At 40.4% G+C, this 15546-nt stretch overlaps 4 protein-coding genes across 4 annotated transcripts; all 4 read left to right on the top strand.

The window, feature by feature from the left end:
- The first annotated feature begins 547 nt into the window (after positions 1-547).
- LOC112179224 (E3 ubiquitin-protein ligase RGLG2) lies at positions 548-4484 on the top strand. The gene is made up of 12 exons (XM_024317578.2): positions 548-746; positions 1382-1662; positions 1936-2020; positions 2095-2235; positions 2317-2433; positions 2523-2620; positions 2738-2817; positions 2945-3050; positions 3148-3275; positions 3377-3572; positions 3756-3812; positions 3896-4484. Exons 2-12 carry the CDS (start codon positions 1405-1407, stop codon positions 3974-3976), a joined length of 1347 nt encoding a protein of 448 aa, XP_024173346.1. The 5' UTR covers positions 548-746; positions 1382-1404; the 3' UTR covers positions 3977-4484.
- Positions 4485-4903: 419 nt separating this feature from the next.
- LOC112179223 (aldehyde oxidase GLOX) lies at positions 4904-6831 on the top strand. Its single transcript, XM_024317576.2, has one exon. It carries the CDS (start codon positions 4979-4981, stop codon positions 6680-6682), a length of 1704 nt encoding a protein of 567 aa, XP_024173344.1. The 5' UTR covers positions 4904-4978; the 3' UTR covers positions 6683-6831.
- A 219-nt stretch (positions 6832-7050) lies between these two features.
- Positions 7051-10520, top strand: LOC112179225 (E3 ubiquitin-protein ligase RGLG1). The gene is made up of 7 exons (XM_024317579.2): positions 7051-7092; positions 9421-9500; positions 9593-9698; positions 9811-9938; positions 10031-10133; positions 10274-10330; positions 10419-10520. The coding sequence occupies exons 1-7, from the start codon at positions 7051-7053 to the stop codon at positions 10497-10499; spliced, it is 597 nt and encodes a 198-aa protein (XP_024173347.2). The 3' UTR covers positions 10500-10520.
- A 624-nt stretch (positions 10521-11144) lies between these two features.
- On the top strand, positions 11145-12857 carry LOC112177398 (putative pentatricopeptide repeat-containing protein At5g37570). The gene has a single exon (XM_024315692.1). It carries the CDS (start codon positions 11145-11147, stop codon positions 12855-12857), a length of 1713 nt encoding a protein of 570 aa, XP_024171460.1.
- Positions 12858-15546: the final 2689 nt, after the last annotated feature.

Below are 15546 nucleotides of genomic sequence, written 5' to 3'. Positions count from 1 at the left end.
CTTAGGCAATTAGGGTTACTCTAGTAAGGATTTAGGTAGTTGTTTGGATTTGTCTCTTGATGGCTAGGTCAAAAGTTGTGCTTATTTGTCAACAGTGAGGGTAATCTGTCGTGTGTTTGGTAGCTTAGACTATCTAGTACTTTTGGTATGAGACAACATATGATGTACGTGCTTTCTGGCCATGGATAAATTAATGAAATTATCTCTTTCTCTAAAAAAAAAAAAACATAAACAAGGATAAAATTAGAGATGAAGATGAGTATTTTACAAAGATATCAGTATGTTTTCTTATAAGTTTATAGTTAAAAGAATTATAAAAATATCAGTATTGTTATGAAGTACGAATAAATGTATATACACTTCTCTTTTATCATAAAAATTATATATATTTTTAAGGTGACTTTTAAAATATTTTAAATAACGCTCAAATTAGATATTAATACGATGAATATTTTGATGAAAATTTCAGTTATCTTTATCTTTTTTTCTTTCTTGAAAATAAAACAAGGTAGGTATCAACCAAGATACCAAATATGAAAAAGCAAGACCTAATTTTTCATTGATGAAACTTCGTGGTAAAGACCTCCACCACTAAACGACGACGTGAATCCTTATGTCTATCTCTTTTTCAGATTGACTTCAATCCTAGTCTCTTTGCAAGTTGCAGTCTTGCAACTCCAGCACCCATTACCAGTTACCGGTTTTGCCCCCAGGAATGCTGCAACAGTTGACGTTCTCTCTGAAAGGTACCGATTCTGAGCTTGCATTGTTTTGATGGGTTTCGTTGTTTTTCAATTTGGGTATTAGGGATTGGGCTATATGTGTGAGTCGGCTTTAAAAGATTGAATCTTTCTGTGAATTGTGGAATGTGGGTTCTGGAAAAATTGGATCTTTTGTAGATTGTAGTGAAGAATTGGAATGATAAAGTTATCTGTTTGTTGGGTGCAAAAAGATTTTTGCTTTTCAATTTTCTGTGGCACCAGAAAATGTAATCTTCTAGGTTATGCTGAGTTATATTGATCCCAATATGAAAATTGTGTTAACGTGATTGTGGCAGTTTTTATATTGAATTCAGCCCCATTTTTTGAAAAGATGGCAGCTTTTGACACTAGTGTGGCTCAAGGTTGTTTAAATCATTTGTGCAACTTTTTTGAGAAGAATATAAAACCAAAGATTCTAGACAGGTTTTTGTTGATGTAATTCGTTTACTTAGTTTTTCAGTAATGTGATCCCCATTGTTGTTTGGACTGCAATAATATGCATGTTCGTGATGTGAATCCCTGAGAGATTTGTTCTTCTGATCTTGTAGGATTTTTGAGGTTTGTAAATTGTAATTTCTGATTGGTGTGATGACATAGTTCTCAATTTGTTCAATGTGCAGTACTCCTATAGAATAGAGAATTGATGGGTGGGATAACTTCAAAAGCTAGTACATCGAGACAGTCTTCTTTTGCGTCTAGATCATCTTCTTGGAATCATCAGAATTATGAACAGGCGCCGTATGCACAACCATATGCACCTCCAAGCCATGACACTGGGCAACAGCAGCATTATGCACCTCCATCTCAAAGCTATGGTGGCGGTGCTTGGGCATCAGAGTCAAAAAAGAAGTTGGAAAGAAAGTATTCGAAGATAGATGATAATTACAACAGCCTGGACCAGGTGATGTATAGACGATATCCCAAGTATAGAATTGACGTAACTGTAGACTTTAAAGTATAGCCAATCTCTGTTACATTGCGGAGAGTTTCTTTCAGCGAAATGTACTCGTTGGCTGTATCCTCTCTCAAAATGAAAAGAGGCTATCTATTGCATATATGTGTTGCTTATACTAATCTCACCCGTGTTCGAAGCAAGTGTTGTTTCAGATCATTATAATTGCTAATGAACCTTGAGTAGTTAGTAAAAATTTATTCTATTCTTGTACTTTGATAGGTCACAGATGCATTGGCGCGTGCTGGTCTAGAGTCGTCAAATCTTATTGTTGGTATTGATTTCACAAAGAGCAATGAGTGGACAGGTTTGTCCCGTCTAGGTGCTTAGAAGTCTTTTAATAAGTTTTGGTGAGACATCATTGACATGCTTTTGTATCAGGTGCTAGGTCATTTCACCGGAAAAGCTTGCATCACATTGGAGAAGAGCAAAATCCCTATGAACAAGCAATAGCAATTATTGGGAAAACATTATCTTCCTTCGATGAGGATAACATGATTCCTTGTTATGGATTTGGAGATGGTATTGCATCTAATAGTTCTACTAATCTTCAAGTTTATCCTTTTGAGAATAAAGATTTTATGTGATTTTATATATGTGAAGCATCAACCCACGACCAAGAAGTTTTCAGTTTCTACCCGGATGAGGACACTTATTGCAACGGATTTGAAGAAGTTTTAAGACGATATAGAGAATTAGTCCCTCAGCTACGACTTGCTGGTTGCATTTTGTCTTACTCCCTCTCTACCTTCTTTTTCTTGGCTGTTTGTTTGATTCTGGTGGATTTATACCCTTTTTTCTTATGACAGGGCCCACATCATTTGCCCCTATTGTTGAAATGGCCATCACTATAGTTGAACAGAGTGGTGGTCAGTATCATGTGTTAGTGATAATAGCTGATGGGCAGGTATATTGGTTTTGGTCTCCTATCTTTATACTTAAGTTTTCTGATTGAGCAGCAAAAGGCTTTACATTTGAATATGGTTTCATGATGATTTTATATTGAGACTGTAAATCGTCACAGGTGACTAGAAGTGTTGAGACTGGTCGTGGCCAGTTAAGCCCACAGGAAAAGAAAACCGTTGACACAATTGTCAAAGCAAGGTGAATGCTTAGAATGCTTATTTACCTTGGTCATTCTCTTAACAATCTATATATGTATATGACTTGCTTGTTTTACGTAGTTATTCTCTCTAACAATCTATCTTATGATGTGCTTGTTATATTGTAGTGAGTACCCATTGTCAATTATAGTGGTTGGAGTTGGAGATGGACCATGGGACATGATGAAAGAATTTGATGATAACATTCCTGCACGAGCCTTTGATAACTTTCAGGTGAGTATTTCTAGTTAGTGCCCATATCATCTTGGTGGAGTACTTTTACATCATCAATTTTTAACTGAGTAATGCTGCATTCTCTTGTCTTCTGTAGTTTGTGAATTTTACAGACATTATGTCAAAGAATACAGACCGCTCAAGAAAAGAAGCAGAATTTGCTCTTGCAGCCTTGATGGAAATACCCTCTCAGTATAAAGCAACGCTAGAGCTTGGTATATTGGGGTAATAGTTTAACTTTTGTGTAGTAGGCTTTAAGGGATTTTCTATTGCAGCTGTGACATAAATTCATTTGCAAATCATCTTTTGTTACATTGCTCATGTAGTGTTACAAGAGGGAAGGCTGTAGATAGGATCCCGCTTCCCCCTCCTCATTATGGTTCGGCTTCTTTTGGCACCTCAAAACCTTCACGTGCAAATAGTTTTCGTCCAACTGCACCTTCCAGGCCACAACATCAGGATGTTAGCAATAGCAGAGTGCCTCCTGCTGCTTCTGCTTCCTCTTCTGCTTCTGACAATCATGTACACTCCTATCTCTGTAAATAGTTGCTTTTATCCTATGAATCATAATTTTAATGTTGACGATGTATGGCATAGAGATAAATAGTAGATTAAAGCATCTGTTACATCTCTAGTTGATGCAGAATATCCCCATCACTAGTCAATACTCATAATTTCAGACTTTTATTTTTGTGATTCTGACAGGTCTGTCCCATTTGCCTAACCGATCCAAAGAACATGGCATTTGGTTGTGGACATCAGGTAACACAGTTATGCATTGTTTACACTTTACAGAGATCGATGAAAAAATAAATCTAAGAGTTTGATTTCAATATAATTTGTAGACATGCTGCGACTGTGGACAAGATCTTCAGTTATGCCCGATTTGCAGAAGCACCATCGAAACCAGGATAAAGCTCTATTGAGTGTTAGTTCACCCAAATTCTCTCAAGAAATCATTGTGCCCGATTTGCAGAAGCACCATTGAAACCAGGATAAAGCTCTATTAAGTGTTAGTTCACCCAAATTCTCTCAAGAAAGTGTTGGTTTGCCTGAGTTCTTGACCCCTCCTTTTTCAACCCAACCCAATTTCATTTCTTTGCAATTTTCTTTCATCCGGAGGAGCTTGGTCCCTGTACATATCTCAAGTCTTTGTGGATTTCGCGTCATATCTATTAGCCTAAACAACTCCAAATGAACGTCTACAGGTGGAGGTCTTGGTTGAGAAGTGTGGTTAGAATTGCTGCTATGTGCCTATGTCTTAGTTCTGTATTTGTTGGAATTTGTTTTTTTTTTTTTCCCCTTTTTTGGGTCATTATTTGTGCATTTCTTCTTGGTCCACTTAAATTCAATGTATAAAAATTTGTGTCATTGGTATGTACACAAGATATATACATTAATAATTAGTCAATAAAGTTCACCTTCTGACCATTACGTATGGTATTTCATTGTTTTGAGATCAATAGATAAATTGACATATTGTGGATTTTACAAATAGAGGTGGTTAGGTTTAGATTTCTCAGTTTTTTGGTAGCTGGTGGAGTTCCTGGAAATTTTATTGAATCAGCAAAAGATTCTGCTCAATTATGGAGACTCTTGGGATCAGCTCATCAGTCAAAGACTCACTCTAGACAAGTATGGAGAACTTCCAAGGATAAATGACTGAACTTTTGCAACCCAGTTTCCATTCTGCCTCCTTGATTGGATTAATACCGAATTAACTTGTATCTTACCAGTTTCCAACCAAACCCAAATAATAAAATAAAGCTTCCTTTTTTTCACAGCAAGACTGTTTCAAAACATCTCGACTATTTTTTGGGGTTGAACACACTACAGTAAAGCAAACCAAATTATATATATATATATATAGATGACTTGCACTCTTCCCACATACTCAAACTCACCAAAAGACACACCCTTACTCTCACATGGCGCGCCGCAATCACTTCCTGATTGTAATCAATTCCATGATCGCTGCTTTGTTCTTCACATTGCATTGTATTGGATGTACTGCTGCAGTTAGGGGGTCCTCGAACGGAGACGGTGTAGGGCAGTGGCAACTGCTTCTGGACAACACTGAAGTGGTGGCAATGCATATGACGTTAACTCACCATAACACGGTCATTATCTTTGACCAAACAGAAGCAGGCCCTTCTGGGCACCGGCTTAGAAGGCGCTACAATGGAACTAGGTGTACTCAATTCCGCAATGACTTGGCAGACTCATCATGCTATGTTCACTCGGTTGAGTATGGCATTTCTGGTAACAAGTTGAGACCTCTGAGGCTTTCCACTGATACATGGTGCTCCTCAGGTTCCTTCTTGAGCAATGGGACACTTCTACAAACCGGTGGACACGGGAGCGGTGCTCAAGGAATTCGATACTTTAGTCCTTGTGGGGGAAATGATAACTGCGATTGGAGGGAATCGCGGCAATCACTAGCTGATGATCGTTGGTATGCTTCCAGTCTACTACTCCCAGAGGAGGATCGGGTTATTGTGGTAGGTGGAAGAAGAGTCTTTACTTATGAATTTATACCAAAGCAGTATTCCAATGAAGGCTCTTTTGACTTTCCATTCTTGCGCAACACACATCAAAGAAGGCAAGGAGGAAACAACCTCTATCCCTTCCTTCACATTTGTCCAGATGGCAGATTGTTCATATTTGCCAACCGAGACTCGATTCTCTTCAACTACAAAGAGAACAGGGTGGTCAAGCACTTCCCACGCATACCCGGAGATGGCTCCAGGAACTACCCGAGCTCTGGCTCGTCGGTCATCCTCCCTTTACATTACACAAACGGCTTTGAAAAGGCGGAGGTCATGGTGTGTGGTGGTGCGGCCAGTGGAGCTTACAGTGCAGCAGGAGATGGCAGGTTCTTGAAAGGTTTGACCTCTTGTGGAAGAATGGTGATCACGGGTAACAGACACAACTGGAACATGGAGAACATGCCCGGTCCACGCCTCCTATGCGACATGCTGCTCCTCCCAACCGGAGATGTCCTGATCATCAACGGGGCTAAACGTGGTGCTGGAGGTTGGAACAATGCAAGAAATGCTTCACTCGAGCCTTACCTTTACCACCCAAACAAGACAGTAGGCAAAAGGTTTTCAGTGCTCAAGTCGACACGAATTCCTAGAATGTATCACTCCTCAGCCATTCTCTTACCTGATGGGAGGGTTTTAGTTGCCGGTGGTAACCCTCACAATAGGTACGTTTTCGAAAATGTGGCATACCCAACTGAGCTTAGGCTACAAGCATTTGTTCCAGACTATATGGGTAGTCAGCACCATCAATTTAGACCTACTAATGTGACCATACACTATGGCCATAATAATTTTTATTGTGTGAGGTATGGAGGAGAGTTCAATGTGAGCTTTAGGTTGGCGAGTAAGGTGAGCAATGCGGTGGAGTTCAGTGCTTATGCTCCGCCATTCACGTCACACTCGATATCGATGAATCAGAGGCTGCTGAGGCTGAGGTGCAAGAGTTTGGTGCGGGGTCAAGATGGATGGGTAGGTGCAGTGTTGGAGGCTCCTCCCTCTCCTTCGGTTGCGCCAGCTGGTTATTACTTGCTTACTGTTTTGAACGGTGGAATTCCTAGTCTGTCTCAGTGGATTAGGATCCTATAGATTACTGGAGGTCGTCCTTGATTTACATGTACCAAAATGTTAGATGAGGACTAATAATAATACATGTAGAGAAGAATATCAACCAGTATATAAGAACTACCATTTGTAATATAAAGCTTCATACATGCATAATTTTCACTATAGCCAAATATGTATCTCTTTTTCTTTTAGGTTTTCATTATAGATTACTCAATCTTGTAACCTTAGTAACCACGTGGTGTGGTGTGGTGTGGTGTGGTGGTCGAACGGCCTAGTTTGGAACCTTCAAGTCTAGCGTTCGAATCCCAGTTCCATCCCGTGGCCAGCAGATTTGAGGGACCCTTTGGGTTCGTGCATCTGCGGTGCAGTAATGTCTGGATTTCACCGCAATGTCGGTGCAGCCGTGCAGGTGTTGGGATACCACTGCATGGGTATGTGAGTTACTAACCTAACTCCAATAGACATCTATTGCCCCCTAATAGAGGGGCAATAGACGTCTATTGGGAGGCATGCAATAGAGGAGAAGCCATTTGGGGCTCAGTTAAGTAGCTTAATCTGGTATGAGCTGGCATACATAGCTTGATCTATAAGAGCCATGGCAGAGAGAGAGAGTAGCTCGATTTGGTACGAGCTGGCATACGGGGAGGCAAAGGGTCGGGTGGGGCGGGGTGATCGGATTTGTCCTCCGGTTCCTGATTCGTCCTCCTATTCCTGATTCGTCCTCCGGTTCCGGATCTGCCATGGCAGAGAGAGAGAGAGAGAGAGAGAGAGAGAGAGAGAGAGAGAGATTGCAGATCGGAGAATCGGAGGATGAAAGAGAGAGAGTGAGAGAGCAGATTGGAGGGATGAGAGAGTGTGTGGCAGGACAGTAGCTATTTAATTAGGTTGAGGGTATAATAGTTATTTTACTATAAATTGGGTTAGTGGGAATAAAAATTTATTACTGGAGTAAGTAGGATAATTTTTACTTATTTTAGTGCTTTCGGTCAAGGACCTTTTTTTTTTTTTAACAATATAAATCAAAATGTTTTACATCAGCATTCAATACTTCAATTTCAATTATATAGTTAAATACTGAAAACACAATAACACGTCTGTTTCATAACCTTTCTTGAACCACTTGAAGCTATTCTTGCCACATAAGACTACAATTGCGTAATGAATGAGACTTTTGACAAAGCTAACTTTCCATTTGTTTTCGTCTCTTATGTTGTCCGCTTCTTCGGAACCAAATTTTCTCACCACCTTTGATTAGGTGGTGATACCACCACTCTATGAACATTTGCCACCTGTCTTACAATTTAACTATGGTTAAGTTTTTAAAATTTGTATTAATAAATTAATAATATTAATTGTTAATGAAGAGAGAGAAATAAAAAAGAAACTATACTCTCTCTCTTCCCCTTCAAACTCAGCAAACCCATCTCTCTCTCTCCTCCCCTTCATACTCCACAAACCCAGTAACATGCAATTGCAAAAATAGCACCACAACTTTGAATTAACAATGGTGAATTAATAGCAAAAATCACACACAGACACCCAAGAGAGGTGGAATCTACGCTTATTAAGTCTTCTACTCTTATTAAAATTCTACTAAAAATTAAAGTTTCTTTAAAAAAAGAAAAATATTTGCATGAGTGCGCGACGAGGAATCCTTCTTCCTCCTCTTCTCTCCATTTCTACAGACCAAAACAAAGAGTCTACATCTTGATTTTGTATTGTCAAGTGGTCTTCTTGTCTTCCCTTTATTAGACCCATATCCGCAGGTTAGGAATCAAGACCATTTTAGTTTACAACTTTACAACTAAATCGGTGACTTGCTGCAATGAAGGAGCTCAAAATGACTGCTTCCATGGCTGCTTGACACGGCCATAACTAGGCGTGCAACTAAGAAATATCAAGAGTGGATTGGGTTTTAATTAGATTGAGAAGTGGGTTTTAGCTGATGGTAAATCGTTTCAGGCCAAGATTAGATTAGTAGAGAATGGATAGAGTAAATAAGATGTGTGTTTGGATAGAATTGAGAAGCTCAATATTTTGATTTGGATGCCTTTGTGTGAGATCCATTTCAATTAGTCAAAACTGATAAATCTTCAAACCTAGTTTTGTTTGGACCTAGATTGCGGGGTTTTCAGGGTTCTGATAAACAGTTTTGCAGTGGAAGAGAAAATCATGAATCTTTTGCAAAAGGAAACAAAGTCTCAGAGATAATATTGGATCCTCACAATCTCACAGTTGTTCTGGGTTCTGAGAAATAGTTTTGTAGGGTTTTGAGATAATAAATTAAGGATAATGCGAAGAATTTTTTATTTGGAGAGAGAGAGAGAGAGGAGGCCTTGTATTTTATTTATAAAAATGAAAAGAAAATTTCAATCAATTTGCTGTTGTAGAGAATTGGATAATTGTATTGTATTCATCTCACCATGAGGTTTATATAGGGTTACATCATGTACACAAAAGGCAATACATAATAGCTATACTAATTAATCGCACATTACAAGTATGTCAATCGCATACATTACGAGTCTGTCAATCGCATACATTAAGCAATACCTATTGCATGAATAGTCATTATCATTTACAACACTCCCCCTTGGATATTCCATGTCAATAGTGTTGCCTCTGCTATGCGCTTCCAAGTTGCCTCGTCAAAAACTTTGCCAAGTTTTGGTCTCTATTTGTACTTAGTTTTAACATTTCATGATCAAGCAACAAAGGTTTTGCAAGCCAATTGATTGAACGAGACTAAATTTTCACAGGTGACTAGAGGAGAAGATACTGCTCTTAGCCAGTTAAGCCCACAGGAAAAGAAAACAGTTGAAGCAATTGTGAAAGCAAGGTAAATGCTTAGACAAGTGCTTCTTCTCCTTGGTGTTACTCTAGTTAACAATCTATAATATGATGTTCCTGACTTCCTGTTATATGTTGTAGCGAGTATCCCTTATCAATTGTGGTAGTTGGAGTTGGAGATGGACCATGGGATATGATGGAGAAATTTGAGGGTAAAATTCCTCGACGGGCCTTTGATAACTTTCGGGCAAGTACTTGTAGTCTTGTAGATAGTAGCCATATAATGTTGATGCAGTATGCATGTCTTTTGCATCAATAACCTGTAATTGAGAAATGTTGCATTCTTTTGTCTTCTGTAGTTTGTGAATGCTGCAGACATTTTCTCAAAGAATATGGACAGCTCAAGAAAAGACGTAAAATTTGCTTCTGCAGCCTTGCTGCAATTACCCTCTCAGTATAAAGCAACACAAGAGCTCAGCATATTGGGGTAAGAATCCAACTCCAGTAGTCCATTGTAGTTGGCTTTTGAGTGAGATAAGTTCTTTTGCAAATCATCATTTCCTTTCATTGCTCATATAGTGCTACAAGAGAGAATGCGGTGCGCAGGATTCCTCTTCCCCCTCCTCGTTACAGTTCAGGCTTTGTTGGCAGTGAAAGAGCACCACATGCTTCTGACAATCATGTAATTGCATTCTTTCAACTTGTGTAATCAGTTGCTTTATTTATGTCACATCGAGTCTTCTAATGAACATCGAAAGTAGATTAACTACTCTAGTCAATGCCGCCAATTCCTGACTATGTTTCTGTGATTCTGACATACAGCTCTGTCCCGTTTGCCTAACCAATGAGAAAAATATGGCATTTGGTTGCGGACATCAGGTAACACAGTTATGCATTGCTTACACCTTACAGAATTGGATGAAAGAATTGATATTAGAGTTAGATTTAATTCCGTTATATATTGCAGACATGCTGTGACTGTGGACCAGATCTTGAGACGTGCCCGATTTGCAGAAGCGCCATCTACCTCAGGATAAAACTCTATTGAGCCTGCATTTGGAACACTGCTTGTATGCTGCGTTTTTGGATTGAAGTTCGACTCTAGTTGTTTGTCACCGACACAATTTGGCCCTTATTGGCGTTTTCGAGGCTTAATGGGCCAAATATGTACACATATATATTTTTTGGGGTGTTATTATTATTATTTCTTTATCAAATTTTGAGCCTTTGAGGTGTTGTTATTTATTAGTTACATGGTATTTTATATTTTTAATTAATTTTATTTATATAATTTATGTGAAAAAAATTTATTTTTAAAAATAGATGTATATGTTAGTAACAATTTAAGGTACATACTAAATTGTAACACTAGCATAGAAACATATTTTAGATGTTGCTCTTACGAAAAAAAGTCTTCACTTTTTTCCTTTTCTTCTCTCCGTTTATTTATACTTATACTCTTAAAAAACGTAATTAGGTAGCGCATGTAGCTAGAAAAACGTCTTCCGTCCTCATCATCTGTGTAGACGTTCGGGTTAAGACTTGGTAATAAATAAATAATAACCTTAGAAAATAAATATTGGATAACACGGAGATATTGTAAAAGTCTGAAATACCCTTACATAGTTGTTTTTGCCGGGAAAGGGGTTAAACACTTAAACCAACGACGTTTTGGAACTTTTGAAAAGTGGCGATGATCATCAGAGCGACAACGGTCACCAAGAACCATCCGAACAATAAAGCCGACGGTGCCGCCGCTCTGCTAAAAGCTTGCTCATCGCTCCGCCGCCTGAAGCAAATCCACGCCCACATTCTCCGCTCCAATCTCCACGGCAACGCCTCCTTAGCCTCCACTCTCATCTCTCTCTACGCCTCTCTCTCCTCATCCTCCCCTCGCTACACCCACCATGTCTTCACCTCTTTCCCCAACCCAAACCTCTCTCTCTTCAACCACGCCATCAGGGCTTTCTCGAAGACCCACTCGCTCTGTTCCGAGGCGATGGTATTGTATAACCAAATGGTTCGCGCGGGAATGAGGCCTGATAACTACAGCTTCCCTTTTATGCTAAATTCGTGTGCCGCGAGAAGTGATATTTTTCAGGGGGTTGAGGTCCATGGCCGCATTGTTAAAACGGGGTTTGGGTTTTGTGTTCCGGTGTCGAATGCTTTGATTGATATGTATGGGAAATGTGGGGAGTTGGAGACCGCACGGAAGGTGTTTGATGAAATGCGTGAAAGAGATGTTGTTTCGTATAATGCGGTTTTAGGGGCACATGCCAGAGGAGGTGTGGATATGGAGAGTGCCGCCGATTTGTTCGAGGGAATGCAGGGGAGAAATGCTATATCTTGGAATGCGATGATTGTGGGGTATGTAAATAGTGGGGATGTGGTCTCGGCTAGGGATGTGTTTGATAGGATGCCGGAGAGGAATGTTGTTTCTTGGACTACAATGCTGGTGGGGTATACTAAAAATGGGTTTATGGATATGGCTAAGGATGTTTTTGATGAAATGCCTGAGCGGAGTTTGATTTGTTGGACGGCTATGATATCAGGATACTCGCAAAATGGGAGGCCAAGTGAAGCACTTTCACTTTTCCGGAGAATGGAGAAATCAGGGGTAAACCCGGATGCGTTTACCATGACAGCATTGATCTCTGCATTGGCACAGTTGGGCCGTGCTGATCTGGCAAATTGGATTGGATCATATGTTGATCGAGAAGGCATAGAACAGAACGAACAAGTGCTCACTGCACTGGTTGACATGCATGCCAAGTGTGGGAATATGGAAGAGGCTTGTCGTGTTTTTGAGAAGATTCCTTGGAAGGATGTTTTCTCCTACAGTGCAATAATCACAGGTCTTGCTTCTCATGGTCATGGGATTAAAGCGCTTGAGATCTTCCGGAGGATGCTGGCAGAAAACATCAAACCTGATCACGTCACATTTGTTGGGGTATTGACTGCCTGTGGCCATGCAGGACTCGTCGAAGATGGAATGACCTATTGGGAAAGCATGATTAAAGATTACAATATTCAGCCTGGTGCAGATCACTATGCTTGCGTGGTTGATATGCTGGGACGTGCTGGGAAGCTTAATGAGGCACACAATTTAGTCAAGGGCATGCCTATGGGTCCACAGCCTGGAGCATTGGGAGCTTTGCTTGCAGCATGTAGAACCTACGGAAATGTAGAGATTGCTGAAAGTATTGCTGAGAAGCTCTTCAAGTTAGAGCCTGAGAATACTGGAAATTATATGCTACTTTCTGGTATCTATGCATCAAAAGAGCGATGGGATGAAGCCAAAAAAGTGCGGGAAGCAATGAACAAGAAAAGTGGAATTAAGCTTCCTGGCTTTAGCTGGGTTGAAATTAGCAAAGGCCATTCAACTCAATTGAAGAACCAAATTTAAATGTCACTTTTATGGTAGTACTCCTGCATGCTGCTATCATGTAACTGATCTAATGCACATTTTTGCTCTCAGTGCAAGTGTTAGGTTGTTATGGATTACTTACAACCGGGTTAGTGCATGGCCAGAGATAATTGTGCATTCGTAAGCCAATTATAATATATTGAAGACAGTTAACCAGTAATTGGCACGAATGCTGCCACATACCGACAGTGGCCTTGAAATCCTCACTGTTAAAACAGAATCCTGCTACGTTTTGTTTGCCTCAGTAATCGTTGAGCTTCATTTCAGCAAGGCATCATATTCTCATCACTTGTTTTAGATTGTCTTTGGCTTCTTTACACTGTTTAATTTTGGATGGAAGTGTCGTGAGTCATCAACTTTTTACAATTAAGTGCTAGATGAGCTGTAGTGTTAGGTATAGTGATAGATGAGCTGTAGTGAACTGAATGCTTTCTTTTGTAATCCTATATAAACATCAAAGTGTGAGATGAATATACATCAGACAATTAAGTCTCAATCTTGTGATTCTTGACTTGGTATCAGAGCAGAGATCCGAAAGGATTTTGTCTCCTTAATTCTTTGTTTAGATCAAGACCGATCTTCGTCTCTTCCAAGACTGATCTTCGTCTTCATCTCTTCAAGACCGATCTTCGTCTCTTCCAAGACTGATCTTCGTCTTCATCTCTTCCAAGACCGATCTTCGTCTCCTCCGAGACCGATCTTCGTCAATTATACATCAACCAAGACCGGCAGCCTTCAATTCAGACTGCCTGCTCTTTCAATCCAGTCCGGCTTCTTCAGAATCGACGTGTGCCGTCAACCTGCACCGTTCAACCCAGACCGGTCGGTTTCCAGATCGCCCACGATCCTCGCTCAACCACAGCAGCGTCGCTCCGCCGCGTCGTTCGGTCCACCTCAGCCGGTCCACATCAGCGTCGCTCACTCAGGGAGGTTCCAGATCGAACCCTTCACTCGGTCAACTCAGCCATCACCCTTCTTCAACGCCAGAACAGTGGGTTCATATCTTTTGGGTGGTTGACCTCGAGTAGACCTATTTGGCAACACATACTGTCCAACATTAGACTCACTACTATTAGTATCAGTAGGTGAACATACCTCAGATGAGTGATCTTCAATACCAGGGAGCTGTGGGTCAGGGGTAGGAGCAACGACTGAGGGGACAGTTGTGTCTTCAGATTCATTTTCAGTGATTGAAACTGGTGCCTGGATGCTTGGAGCTTCTGCTTCTATGACTTCTGGATTCGATGGATAGGGAATGTCAACTAGACTCGCCGAAATATCTCCTGCCTGTGTCAACTAATAGTAGTGAGTCTAATGTTGGACAGTATGTGTTGCCAAATAGGTCTACTCGAGGTCAACCACCCAAAAGATATGAACCCACTGTTCATGCAAAATCAAAGTACCCAGTAGCTAATTACATATCTACTAGGAGATTGTCTAAGTCATATGCATCATTTGTGAATCAAATATCTGCTGTATCAGTACCTAACAGAGTACAGGATGCATTGGAGGATCCGAAGTGGAGGAAGGCAATGGAAGAAGAGATGGAAGCATTACAGAAGAACGATACTTGGCAGCTCGTGCCTCCTCCACAAGGAAAGAAGGCTGTAGGTTGTCGTTGGGTGTTCACCGTGAAACATAATGCAGATGGATCAGTAAATCGGTATAAAGCACGCCTTGTAGCAAAAGGGTTTACTCAGACGTATGGGATAGACTACGATGAGACTTTTGCTCCTGTTGCCAAAATGAACACTATTCGGGTTCTGCTTTCGTGTGCTGCTAATTTAAACTGGCCACTTCGACAATTTGATGTCAAGAATGCATTTCTTTATGGAGAATTAGCTGAGGAGGTATACATGAGTCTTCCACCTGGGTATGTAACTGCTTCTCCTGGTGATTTTATATGCAAATTGAGAAAATCTCTATATGGTCTCAAACAGTCACCTCGCGCTTGGTTTGGGAGGTTTACACAGTTCATGCGGAAGTTTGGTTACAGACAGAGTCACTCAGACCATACCTTGTTTCTCAAGCATCAACAAGGGAAGGTAACAGCTCTAATCATTTATGTTGATGATATGGTAATCACTGGCAATGATACTATGGAGATGGATATACTACAAAGACAGCTAGCCTCTGAGTTTGAGATGAAGGACTTGGGTGAACTAAAGTACTTCTTAGGGATTGAAGTAGCCAGGGGGAGAGAAGGAATCTACTTGTGCCAGAGGAAGTACATCCTTGACCTGCTAACAGAGACAGGTATGTTGGATTGCAAACCTATTGACACACCTATTGAGCAAAACCATTGTTTAGCAGAGTACCCAGATCAGGTATCTACTGATCGAGCTCGCTATCAGAGGTTGGTTGGGCGCTTGATTTATTTGGCTCATACTAGACCAAATGTTGCGTATGCAGTGAGTGTGGTAAGTCAGTTCATGCATAACCCAAGTGAAAGTCACATGGATGCTGTTGTGAGAATTTTAAGGTACTTGAAGTCAGCTCCAGGGAGAGGAGTAATGTTTTCCAAACACAACAACATTCTTGAGGTTTGTGGCTTCACAGATGCAGATTGGGCTGGAAATATCACAGATAGGAGGTCAACATCGGGTTACTTTACCTTTGTGGGAGGCAATTTAGTTACATGGAAGAGTAAGAAACAGAAAGTTGTGGC

The sequence above is a fragment of the Rosa chinensis genome, chromosome 7 (assembly GCF_002994745.2).
Source record: "Rosa chinensis cultivar Old Blush chromosome 7, RchiOBHm-V2, whole genome shotgun sequence".
Taxonomy (NCBI): domain Eukaryota; kingdom Viridiplantae; phylum Streptophyta; class Magnoliopsida; order Rosales; family Rosaceae; genus Rosa; species Rosa chinensis.
The sequence above is the reverse complement of the archived record's forward strand: the minus strand, read 5'-3'. Positions and strand labels throughout refer to the sequence as shown.